Source organism: Pseudonaja textilis, chromosome 1, assembly GCF_049901715.1.
Source record: "Pseudonaja textilis isolate UNSWEBS1 chromosome 1, rPseTex1.2, whole genome shotgun sequence".
Lineage (NCBI taxonomy): Eukaryota > Metazoa > Chordata > Lepidosauria > Squamata > Elapidae > Pseudonaja > Pseudonaja textilis.
In genome coordinates, this window is record NC_141990.1 from 59398983 (window position 1) to 59412592 (window position 13610).

General features: G+C 38.0%; 1 protein-coding gene across 2 annotated transcripts in view; it reads left to right on the forward strand.

Annotated features, from left to right (window-relative positions):
• The window catches only part of MDGA1 (MAM domain containing glycosylphosphatidylinositol anchor 1), a 329389-nt gene that overhangs the window by 160204 nt on the left and 155575 nt on the right, over positions 1 to 13610 (forward strand). For both annotated transcript variants that reach the window (XM_026695587.2, XM_087935247.1), the window contains exons 6-8: positions 5268 to 5537; positions 6314 to 6643; positions 12211 to 12504. In XM_026695587.2, the coding sequence (XP_026551372.1) occupies positions 5268 to 5537; positions 6314 to 6643; positions 12211 to 12504 (894 nt within the window). The remainder of the gene's footprint in view (positions 1 to 5267; positions 5538 to 6313; positions 6644 to 12210; positions 12505 to 13610) is intronic.

A 13610-nucleotide genomic window follows, 5' to 3' on the forward strand; every position in this document is an offset into this window, starting at 1 on the left:
GCCGATGCAAGTTTCGCTACAGACGTACCTACACGTAAATCTATGTCAGGTACTGTAGTGTTATTAGGAAAGGTGTTAATTGGATGGCGGTCTATTCGACAAAAACATCTAAGCTTATCAACAATGGAGGCTGAATTCTCATGTTTGTCTTTATTATGTACAGATTTAGTTTGTTATAAACAACTATTGATAGATATGAGAATTAATGTAAAGGAACCTATTGTTGTGTATGAAGACAACCAATCAGCAATTCAGATAGCTTCCAATCTCGCAGTAAAGACAAGATCAAAATACACCAATCTAAGATATCTAAATGTGAGACAATATGTTCAAAGTAAAATGATTACATTGGAGTATCACATGTCAGAGAATAATATTGCAGATCATTTTACAAAAGCCCAAGGCACTGTAAAACATAAGGCTCGCTGTGAGGAATATGGACTTAAACTATAAGGTTTTATATATTGTCCTACCCAAAGGGGAGAATGTTAGGAATGATTGTCACCTAACAGTTTGGTTGGAAATATATAAACCAGGATAGTAATTTAATACTGTATCTTTAAAAGAATGCTGTAAGTGTGATTGGCTGAGGTTCCTCCAACAGCCATAAGATGGAGCCAGAAACCTGGTTTCTTTCTCCTTGCATTTCCTGTTTTGCCATATTGCCTGATCGTCGTTCTGCTCGGATAGCTGTGAGTCTTGCAACTGTTAGCAAACTCCATTTACTGAACTCTGTCCATGATACTTGACTTTGTTTTTGGATTATCCCTGGACCGATATTAACTGCTTTAACCGTGTATGATTTGGACCGTTTGTTGGACTTTGTTTACCCATTTACTGGAAGTAAAACCTACATTTTATCTGTGATCTGTATGCTGGTCGTGTGTTATTCAACATCACTCTCACTATGTTTCCCCGAGTGCACTCATTCGCCTAACGGGGAATACCTTAACAATGCTACCTAGTTAGGATAATAAAACATCTGCAAGAAACCAAGCAAGCTCAGAGAGCACCAAGGACCCCTCCTTTCAACCCTGAGCTACAAATATTCTCCTATATTGACCTCAACAATTTTCAGAGAGCTAATGACCAACTCTCAGGGTGCTAACAACCAGGTGACTGCAAAGAATATAAATCCTTCCATTCCCCACCAGTCAGTTAGAATTGAATAAGCTTCTTTGATGACAAGTGAAACTTTTTCAAAGAAAAAAAAAACCCAAGAAAGTCCAGTGGAGCACCTTTAAGACAACCATGATCTGGAAGACTGAGAAAATCTGTAGACATTTAGAGTGCTACAACTACTAAGTCTCCTTTCTACTAAACTTCTATCATACATCATTTAGTGGAGACTCCTAGAAAAGATTCTCCAAAGATAAAATTTGAATTTACTTATTTTATTTATATATTCTCTCTTAATAAGATTTATAAGGCCACCTAGCTCAAACAGTTGATACTGGTAAGTTTATATTGAAGGAGATGATTCTTTAAGTAATTGGATCACAAATACTTCTGGACTTTAAATATTAATACGTGGAACTCATAATAATACGAAAAAACTTCAGATATGTACTACCATTTACTGCAATATCAAAGCATAACCTCTGGGTGATAAAGACCTCTGAATTCATTTTTTTTTCATTTTTATTCAAAGAAAATTCAAAATTCTTCAGATTGTTCAGAAAAAAGTTACTCTTAGCATCTTTGTAGTTTTATAAGTTATTCACATTTTTTAAAAAAATGTCCATGTAATTTGATGCAACAGCTATAAATTTGCATGCTCCAAATTCTACTGGAAATATAAATGAAATAATAGCACAATACGCACTACTAGATGTTTTCTGAGCTGTGCTAAATAGTATTGTGATGTCTTCTAACATTGACATAATGCTTATATTTACACAATTCAAAATAGTGTACCTTCAGCATGTGATTAAATATTGTTCTGCCTATTTATCATAAAAATGCTATCATTTGGGTTTTAGTTTCTTCAAGACTTACAGTCCTCTTCAAAAACCCCAAAAGATTATAGCATCAGCCCTTTAATTGGAAGGCCAAATGAAGTATTTATATTGGTGAGGAAGACATTAATAAAATCCCAGTCATATTTCACTTCTAACCATATTTTGGATTTCAGATTCTTCTTAGTTTCACCACATATCCCAGTCCTAGATTAGGCCTAGTTGGGGCTCATATCACCTCCCATTCTTTAAGCTTATTGTGAGATAGGAAAATCAGGGAGACCATATGGGCAAATTATATGGTCATCCACTTCCCACTCATTGCAATGTAGACATTGTCAAGAAGATGTTTCATTGCCCATAAATTCATGTTTACTGTTCTGACCCAAACCCTTTTCCAATAAAACAAACACGAACCAAAGGGAACAGAAACCTTTTAATGATTCTTATGAATCCCTGTTAAAAGGCTGCTGCAAACTAATTAACTTTGATAAGCATGAGCCTCGCCAAAACTGTGCAAGGCTGCCAAGAATAACAGATAAGAAATATTTCACAACACAAGAGTCTTCAAATACCAACTTAAGATACTGTAATGTACACGAGGCTGAGTTTCAAAACGTCTTTGCTTCCTGCAAAGAACGTTCGCTTCACAGCTGGCTTTTATCTTCTTGCCATTACCTTACAGTCTTACTCCTGAGTTGCCTGTGCTGCTGCAGCTGCTCTTTCCTGTGAGCAACCCTGCATGCACATGCACTTGGCACAGGCTTCTCGGGACCTCCTCATCACTGCTGCCAGCTCCCACAATCTCTGAAGGCAGCAGTCCACTCCATAATGGTCCTGGCCCCTCATCTGAGTCCTCGCTCTCCTCAGCTATCTGCACCTGCTGCTGGATAACCACAACATTTACTCACCCACACATCTCCCCTCAGTTTGTCTGGGGTTTGGGGTTTCAGCTGAAATTTCTTTGCCTAAATATTAGATTCAGTTCATGCTGCTATCCAGCCATACTATCCTTCCTTGAAGTCAAAAATTAAGTCATCAGAGTACTTGTTATTGTGGTGGTGGTGATCCATTGAGTCACCTGTCACCTGGTGAAGTTTTCTTGGCAACATTTTCAGAATAGACCAGCCAGTATCTTCTTCCTGGGGTGAGATAGGGAGAGGGAGAGACAGTGACAGAGAGAGAGAGAGAGACCTATGGTCACCCAGTTGGCTTTCATGTCTCTGGCAGGGTTAGAATTCACAGTCTTCCTGCCTGTAATCCATGGTCTTTACTTTCCCTATTACATCACATTGATTTTCCCAACAGATTGGATATAACTGGCCAGCGTTGTACTTCATCTCCGTTTCATGGACTATAGTGTCAGTCTTATATATTTTGGAATTAAGACAAGGAATATTAGTTTTTAAAGTGTCCAAATGTAAGCCAATCAGTCTGGATGTGGGAAAAATCAGAATAGTTGTGAAATATGTATTTTCTTGCCCCTGTAAGAGAACAGCCTTCCTGCTTTTTTGTTTGTCTGAACTAGAAATTCAGTGCAAATCCAGCATAAGTCATTAACATAGGGCCCAGAAAGAAGAGATGGCAGAAATAATGATGTCATTAAATCAAGCTTTATGAATATGTAACGATGCCTTATTTTGCGTTATTACAGCTCTTACTTAAAACATGCTTCTGCCATTGTCCCATTGATTGTTAATTTCTGAGCTCTGTGTGAAGTCTCTGATGACTCCCGAGAAGGAGCATTACAGGGCCTTTGAGAGATTAAACAGAAAACACAGAGAAAAGCCTTTTGGATCTGTGTCTGGGGGTGTTGAAGAAAAGGAATTAATCAGAAGGGTTGAGGTTAAGCACTCTAAAGCAGAGGAGCTGCCCATTCATAATATGACTCCTTACATAAAGGGGAGGCTCAAAGATTTGTGAATGAGGTTAGAGCCCAGCATTTGATATATAAGGCAGTTAAAGAAAGAGCTCTAGAGGTTAGCAATAATTGCTAGGAGGAGGAGGAGGAGGAGGAGGAGGAGGCAGGGCACGGGATGTGGGATGTGTGGGAAAGATATTAACAAGTTGCTATAATACGAAGCTACTTAGAATTAAATCCTCAAGGAAGATTTTGCTGTGCACAGGAGGTGAAGGAACTTGTAGAAGATAGAATTTGTGATTGGGAACTTCTAATCATTCTTTGTATCACACTTTGAAGGTGCACATCTTTATAGCTCAAGTGTAAGAAATGGCATCAAGTGTAAACGAGCCTCATATTTCTGCAGAAAGGCAGTATAAGCTTTATGGGTCTTCCTAACCTGAAGCTGTGTAAATTGCCTTGCTGATGGAGGATGATAGGTGTTGTAGCCCTGAAGACACCAGATTATAGGCCTGTAAACTTTAACACATTCTAAAAGTGGTGATACATCATACATTTAAGAAAAACGGACTATAAATTATTAATCTATATCCCAGCAATAATTTTAGAGAGATCTGAAGCCTATAAAGCAACAATTCAGTTATGTAATGGGGTGGGGGAAAATCAAATAATTGGTTGAGATTGATAGAAATTACAGTGCAATAATATCTGAAAAGCCAGGAGTTGGCATTGGCAAAAGGTGGAATTCAGAGAGACATTCTCTTCTTTCCCAGTATAATTTGGCAAGCTGATCAACAAAGCACAAACTGATCTTTTTGTGCATAGCATTGTTGTATGCCTCCAGTAGTGGTATTCTACTGGTTCGGCCTGGTTCTGCTGGGCTGGTAGCGCTGATGAGCAGCGGAGACCGAACCAGTTTTCTCCAACACTCTGCTGTTGGGCACACACTCCTGCCCTGGCTCCCATACTGACTTTTATCCTCTGCTTTTGAAGCAGAGCTGCTTTGCGTAGCACAGCAGATTGCGGCATGGCAGCTGCTGAAGCAACAGGGAGAGTGCAGGCTTGCAGGGGTGAGTCAGCAAACCTCTGCACCTGCAATACAAAGTGTGTATTTGGCGCATGTGTACATGCAAAGTGTGTGCGCGCATGCGCAAAGCGTGCCCACCAAGCCACGCCCACCGAACCGGTGATAAAAATATTTGAAATGCACCACTGTAGGCCTCCAGTTTTCATCTGTATATTTCTGAAACTGACTGGGCTCATTTGAGACATTTGAGAATTACCATCTGACTAGATTACAAGCACAGTATGCATTTTTTTTTAATTTCTAGGTTCGTCAGGCTTTCTTTTGTATATATTTCAAAATATGCTAATTTATATTTCCTAAAAATGAATCTTTATATCTTTTAAAAAAATCTCTCTCTTTTTTCTCTCTCTCTCTCTTATAGCTCCGCCAGCTCTAAAACTATCAGTGAATGAGACTTTAGTGGTAAACCCAGGGGATAATGTTACCATATACTGTTCATTAACAGGCGGAGATCCTTTGCCTCAGGTAGTCTGGTCTCACTCACCTGGTCCTATGCCACTGAACAGCCTGATTCATGCGGGCAATCTTACCATCTGGGGCATTCAAACTGAAGATTCAGGTTATTACAACTGTACAGCCATCAACAATGTGGGGAATCCAGCCAAGAAGACAGTGAACCTATTGGTGCGATGTACGTCTTTCTATTAATCTAATTGGGGATGAAGCCTGAATTTCCAGATCACTTTGTTCCTTTTAAAGATTGGAATAAATTTAAGACTGGTATTCAGGGCAGAAATAGTATTAACCAAGCTTGATTTTATATTGCATTGCTTCCTTTCCTTCAGTCCTCATAATGTTCAGGTTTGTTTTCAACACATAAGTGTACACACACACACACACACACACACACACATATCGCTTCACACTACGTTACATTGAAAGGTGGGGGATTGATAGGAGACGGATGCAAACAAATCACTTTTCTTGTTTTTCTCCTGATCTCTTTAGTCATTTCTATCAAACCGACTGCACTTGCCAGATTCCATTTATTGATGGTCAAATTAATACATTATATTTGCATACAAGCATAAGGTGGCATGTTCAAAAATCATGTTTACATCCCTCTCCTATCAAGAATGAAATTATAGCAAGCTGGGGAAGGATATTCTGTTCCCCCTGCATCATAGATTCAGTGAAAACAACTTTCCAGAATTAATTTCTGCCTAAGAAGAGGAGATGCTATTAAACTGAATGTTAAATTTTGTTGAATGTAAGAATGTGAATTATATAGTTTACTTTTTGTGTTATATTGTGTTATATACTCAGATTTTTATGCCCTGTCAATCAGGATATGACATGATACAACATGATGTGACATGACCCAACATGACATGATATGACATATGTTGACTATTTGAAGATCAGGCACTGATATATTCACAAGTTTGGCCTTTGTATTTCCTCCAGCCATGAAGAACATAACGTTCCAGATCACTCCTGATGTCATCAAAGAGAGTGAAACCATCCAGCTAGGGCAGGACCTAAAACTCTCATGCCATGTGGATGCTGTCCCACAAGAAAAAGTTTTCTACTTCTGGTACAAGAATGGGAAGCTGGCCAAATTCTCAGATCGAGTAGTTGTCATCAAGAATGATCCTGAACTTCCCCCTGTGACAAGCAGCCTAGAGATAATTGATCTCCGTTTCACAGACTATGGTACATACCTGTGTGTGGCATCTTTCCAAGGAGCACCCATCCCTGACCTTAGTGTCGAGGTGAACATTTCTTCAGAAACAGGTAAATTTTCATCTAATTTTTAATGTATCCAGAAGCCCGATTAAGGATAGAACACGGTTTAAAAAGAACGTACGCTTTAATCAAAATCTGTCCCAGGAGCTTCATAAAGATCCTAGCTCTGCTTACCAGATAGGTAGATTAGCTTTAATCACAGGATAAATCCTTTTCAAATTATTTGGAGGGTTTAAGATGGAAGGCTGCACTGCTGTGCAACTTCTCTCTCTCTATTCCAAATTTTGTGTTTTCAGACAAACAACTACAGAAAAAGTCAGGCTGAGTAAATTTATATTTAATATTTCATAATCGATATTATGTTGTTGTTTTTTATCTGATGTTTTATTTCTATTTCTTTAAAGCATAACAAACCTTTCAAAACAAAAAGGCATAAGAGTATAGCATGTTAAAAGTGAAGGATGGTGAGGGTTCATCTTGGAACAGTTCCCTGCACAATGGAAACTTTTCTGCATAATAGATCAGAAGCAAATTGGGGAGAAGGAATAGGCAGGGTGTAACCATTTAGCAATGCAAAGTGGCTCTGCAAAAGAGTAATTTTGTGATATTCTTTGAGAATGGTATTACTAGTGCCTTGGGAAGTTCTGGCTAAGAGTCAAATTTGATATGGCTACATCACTGATCACATTTCATATCAGGGTTTTGAAATGAATGTAATGGAAGTGGGGGATGATATTCATCAGGGATAAATCCAAGGCAAAATTATTGAAACTTTCCATCCCTACGCCCAAGCCCACTCCTCCGTGCACATATGCACTGTATTGTTGTTGTTGTTTTTTAAAGTACCTTATTTGTGCTAGTGAGCTTTGTTTATTTTATTTATTTTCACTCCAAACCATCCACAGTGTATTGTAGCGAAATTGTAGTGGGATTACAGTTAAACCTGCCCTCCATATGTACTGCTGTCCCATTGAAAATAACCTTCACATTCATTGACTAAAACAAACAGTGGTTTAGCTTCTAATGATTCACCTAATCACCTCTACTTTGTTTCTCAGAAGGATACAGAGGTGAGGCAGAGAGAAAACAGAGCTTTCTGAAGTATGTTTGCAACAAAGGTCACAGGTGCCTATCAGAGAAACAATGGAAATGCTAGCCGACCACTTAAAACAAGTTTCCAAAAGAAACTTACCAAGCCTCCTACCACAGAAAAATTCAGGAGTAATCTGAATGGAGCATGGAAACACACACACACACACACACACACACACACACACACACCAATCAAGAACATAGAAAATAAGAACTAGGGATACAAGAAAGAAATTGAAAAAGAAAAGCATGTGCCTTTCACACTTCTTTCTAGAAATTGAAAAAGGAAGGCAGCTGTGCCTTTTGCGCTTCTTTCTATCAAGTAATCTTAAACATTTCTCCATAAGCTCTTTTTTAATCACCAGATCCCAAGATCACCAATTCATTCTCCTCTCTTTTTTTTTCAGTAAAGAATCCATATAAAGTTTCCACAGTTCTAAAAAAAAAATCATGGGTTTTGAAAAAGGCTTTACTATGTTTGTATTGAAGTGTGGATCGTTCCCCTAATTTGTATTTATTCCTTGGTTTTGTGAATCTTCTTCCCCTCATAAGATTTAGCAAGCAGGTCATCCAGCATAAGGGTCCCAGAAAGCTGCCTTTAATTAAAAACTTTTCAAATGCAATTTACACATTTTTCCCATAAAGAAAATTGTCTCCTGCCAGGTGAGCATATGCTGGCAGTACCGAGCCATGCGGGTGCAGCTCAATCTTCACACCATATAAGAGAGGATTTGATGAGATTCCATAGCACACAGAAGACCTGCAAATTGAAAATTCACCTTCTTATTGCCTAGTGATATAGCTGATGGAGATACTGGATGCTAGACTTACATAAATATGCCTTTAAGCTAGCTACGTGCTATATTTTTGTATGATTAAAATAATCACACTGCCTCTTGGCCCTCTTACATTTATGGGTTACACACAGACATTACTTGGTCATGAAGATAAAAATAAATTTGGAACTTTTACATTCCATTTTTAAATCCTTTCGAAATGTAAACGTATAAAAATATTTGAAGAGAGAAAGAGGATTTCACAAAGAATCAAGGACAATCATATCAGTTTCCATATTTTAGTACAGATAGTCCCTACAATAATCTTTCCCGACAGTTGCCCTACAAGTTTTACTGAGTATACAATTCCCAGAATTTTTCTAGTGAAAAAAAAAGTTGTGGTTCAAATATATTTGGAGATCAACACACAGGCAGCCCTGAAGAATCTGTATCCCCTAATTATAATCTTAAAAAGAGGGCAGAGAAGATGGTGAAGATTATGAAGAGCAAGTTCTGAAAGTTGGAAGAACTGGGGAAAGTAAGATTTAGAAGCAATAATTTCTATGGAACTATCAGAAAGATCATGGAACAAATTCATTCTTTGTATGCAAGACATTTGGACTGCTTCATAAGGTGACAAAATTTTAGAGCATTTTTAATCATAGAAATGCAGGGGTCATCTAGCTCAGCTTTCATGTCTTCACAATCTTTTCTCTTCTCCAGACTAAAACCTCCATCCAGAGGAGTTCCTCAGCCACTGAAATTCACTGGATTTGGAGGCCAATACATTTAAAATAATAATTTATTATAATGTATTTTAATAGTATAATGTTATAGTATTATAATTGCTATATAACACTACAATAATAAACAAAATGAAGAATAGAAAAGAGAAATGGCATGGCAAGGCAAAGTATTATATTTGCCAATACATGAAAAAATCTAGCAGGCAAAGCAGATAATGAGACCTGTCAATGGCTAAGAAGCAAACTAAAGAAAAAGACAATTCTGGCTGCACACGATGAAGCCTCAAGAACAAATACATACAAAACCAGAATTGAGAAGACAGAAAGAGACAGCAAATGCCAACTCTGCAAAGAAGTGCCTCAAGAAGATTGTATAAACCAGATGTGTCGAATATGTGGCCCACAGGCCAGATTCAGCCTGTGGTAGGCAACAAAGTTGGCCTGTGAAGTTGTCCTGGAGACAGTGAGGGACAGGCCCATGCTTCCTTGGAACCAGCCACACTCACCTAACCAGCCACAATGACCAGGCCATTCCCACCCTGGCCCCCCAAGGGCAAACAAACACCTTATGCAGCCCACGATGGGATCAAGTTTGGCACCCCTGGTATAGACTGACTACAAACAACGGCATGACAGAAGGTCACTGGAATATCTTCAAGATGATACCATGCATCAACAGCAAGCAAAAACTGGTGAAACCACAAAATAGACAAAGTATTAGAAAACAAAGAAGCTAAAGTGCTTCGGAATTTTAGAATTCAAAGAGACATGCCCCTGCCACATAACATCCCAGACATAAAATTGTTGATAAGAAAAACCATAAAGTTGGAATAGTAGAAGTCGTAGTGCTTGGAGACAGCAGAAGAGACAAGAAAAAACAGAGAAAATAACAAAATACAAAGTCCCACAGACAAAAATAGAATGCCTATGGCACAAAAACAAACAAATATAATATCAATAATAATAGTGTATTGGATGCAATCCCAAAACATCTGCAGCACAATGTGAACGTCATCAGCATTAACAAAATCACCATTGGTCAATTGCAAAAGGCAGCTTTACTTGGAACAGCTTACACCCTGCGACAATGCCTTTAACTTCATTAAACAACACCTGCCTATCCCAGGTCCATCAGAAGGACTCCGTAGATAGATAAAAATGCCAAATCCAGTCTAAACATCTGCCTTACTAATTGATAAATAACAATAAGTTTTTTTTTCATGTCTCTTATCATTTTAGTTCTTCCTTGGAACTCCTCCATTTTTTATGTCTTCCTAAAATGTAGTATCCAAAGTAGAACATAGTATCTAGTTATTTATTTATTTAATTTATTTATTTGATTTGATTTGATTGGTCAATCGCTTACAAGATATTAAGTATAAGAATAAACATGAGTATGAATACAGAAAATAGGTACGAATAAATGTGGACAATAGGACAGGGACTGTAGGCACGATTGTGCGCTTATGCACGCTCTTTACAGACCTCTTAGAAATGGGGTGAGGTCAGTAGTAGATAATTTAAAGGTAAAGGAATGGGGGTTTGAGGATGTAACAACAGAGTCAAGTAGTGTATTCCAGGCATTGACCTCTCTGTTGCTGAAGTCGTACTTTCTGCAATCAAGTTTGGAGCAGTTTACATTGAGTTTGTATCTGTTGTGTGCTCTTGTATTGTTGTGGTTGAAGCCGAAGTAGGCATTGACTGGTAGGACATTGTACCAGATAATTTTGTGCACTATGCTTAACTCCAACCATAGGCAGCGTAGTTGTCCAAGCCCAAAATTTCAAGCCTGGTGGTTTAGGGTATTCTGTTGCAAGTGTAGTGCTCTTCTCATGAAATACTTCTGGAATGGCTCAATTGTATTAATGCCCTATATACAGTGTGGATTCCAGACAGATAAGCTGTATTCGAGTTTTGGTCTAGCAAAGGTTTTGTATGACCTAGTTAGCAATTCAGTATTACCAGAGGAGAAGCCTTTGTAAGATTAGATTTACAACTCATAATGCCTTTTTGGCAATTCTGTTGCAGTGAGGTCCGGCGCTTAGGTCTTTTGATATGAGTACTCCAAGGTCCTTGACAGAGTGAAGGTGGTCAATGAGGTCCTTGACAGAGTGAGGGTCGTCAATGATGTCATATCCACCTAGCTTGTATTTGCTGCACTGATTTTGTTTTTATCATTGTGTAGGACAGAGCATTTGTTCGTCAAGATTTGGAGTTGCCAATTGTTTGACCATTCAGACACATAATCAAGGACACTTTGAAGGATGGTAGTATTGTCGGTGGTGTTGAATAGTTTTACGTCATCAGTGAAGAGGATGCAGTTGCTTATAAGGTGACTGCAAAGGTCATTTATGTAGATTATAAAGAGTGTGGGTCCTAGAACATTGCTTTGGGGGGACACCGCTGTTAACTGGAGCAGGGTTTGATATCGCACTCCCTATTTTTACTATTTGTTGCCTGTTTGACAGGAATGCAGTAATCCACTTTTGAAGGGATCCAGAAATGCTGTAAGAGTTTAGTTTCAACAGTAGTTTGTCATGTACCACTGAATCAAAGGCTTCGCAGAAGTCTATGTAAATTGCATCTATTGCTTTACCCTGGTCAAGTAGAGTAGTCCATATGTTTTTACAGTGTAGGAGTTGCAGATTGCAGGACAATTTTTTCTTGAATCCAAATTGTTTTTTGCAGAGTAGGTTGTTTGATACTTAAGTGGAGGGTAATGGATTGGTTAATGATTTATTCCATGGCTTTGCACATGATGCAACACAGAGGGATTGGTCTGTAGTTTTCAACCAGGCTGGGATCACCTTTTTGAAGATAGTGATTATGTTCTAAGTGGACTATGATTTCTTTTGATCTTGACACTATTGTTTCTGCTGAAGTAGCCATTGACATATCCTCATTGGATATAATCTTTTACATACACACACCACTCCAATGAGCTAATTCTTAAACATTGCTATTGAGTAGTTGTTCTTTCTTGTCATATTTTTCCCAATAGTACCTCCAACCATCATGGTGCCCAAAGGTCAATCCATCATTACCGTCCGTGAAGATTCAAGAGCAGAGTTACAGTGTGAAGTCCGAGGGAAACCCAAACCTCCTATCATCTGGTCCAGAGTTGATAAAGAGGCTCCTATGCCATCAGGGACCATGACAGTGGAGACAAATGATGGGAAGCTACATTTTGAGAAGGTGACTCAAAAAATGAGTGGGATTTACAAATGCCAGACAGCTAGATACAATGGCTTCAACATTAGACCTCGAGAAGCCCTGGTGCAACTCAACGTACAGTGTGAGTATAAATGAGGAATTTATTCTCTTTGATGCAGCCCATCTATCTTTACTGACTTTGCAGACTAGATAATTTTGTTTTGTTTTCCCTTAATAACAAAAGTAGTGTGCAGACAAGGGTTTGCTTGAGTTACTAGATCTTGTACTTCTACAGAGTCAGAAAAGTTTAAATCTCAGATTTAGTGGTTAACATGTTACAATGGAATATATAATTTTATATAATATATAATATACAATTTTAATATAAGGCAGTAGAATAGTCAACCCAGAAACTGTCCTACAAACATTTCCCAGTTATATCCTAATATTTGTGCTATTATAGAGTTCTGAATGTATTCACTGGTATCTGATCAAATGTAATTTATGAACTGTCTGCCTATGATGAGTGGGGAAAGGGATGACTATTTAATCTCTGCTTTGTGAGCATGTCACTCTGTAAAGATATCCTGTGTGTCCTTGAATGTCCCAAGTTATGTTGATGTCAATTAATGTGATGCCAACCATGTTGCTTTCTGCATGTCCAAGAAACCCACATCTACCCCGAATCCATAACAGTTGCAGAGAATATAAGAAATATTTTATCATTATTTTATGATATCAAAGTTTATATACATACACACACACATACATACATATATATGCAATTTTATTAATAGTATGACATAATCAAAATTAAAGAAAAAGAAATCTAAAAATGTTGTAAACATATATCCCGCGAATATATCCCGTGAATCGTTGATCTAGTACCTTTTCAGCAAAGGGTGTATTCGTAATAATAGATAATAGAATTCTTTATTGGCTAAGTGTGACTGGACACACAAGGAATTTGTGTTGGTGCAAATGCTCTCAGTATACATAAAAGAAAAGATACATTTGTCAAGAGTTAAGAATCATAAAGTACAACACTTAATAATAGTCATAGGGTACAATAAGCAATCAAATTCATACTAGGAAACAGTCAGTATAGATCATAAGGATACAAGTGACAAAGTTACAGTCATACAGTCACAAGTGAGAGGGGATGGGTGATAAGGAGTGATGAGAAGGTTAATAGTAATAGTAGTGCAGTCTTTGTAAATAGTTGGACAGTGTTGAGGGAATTATTTG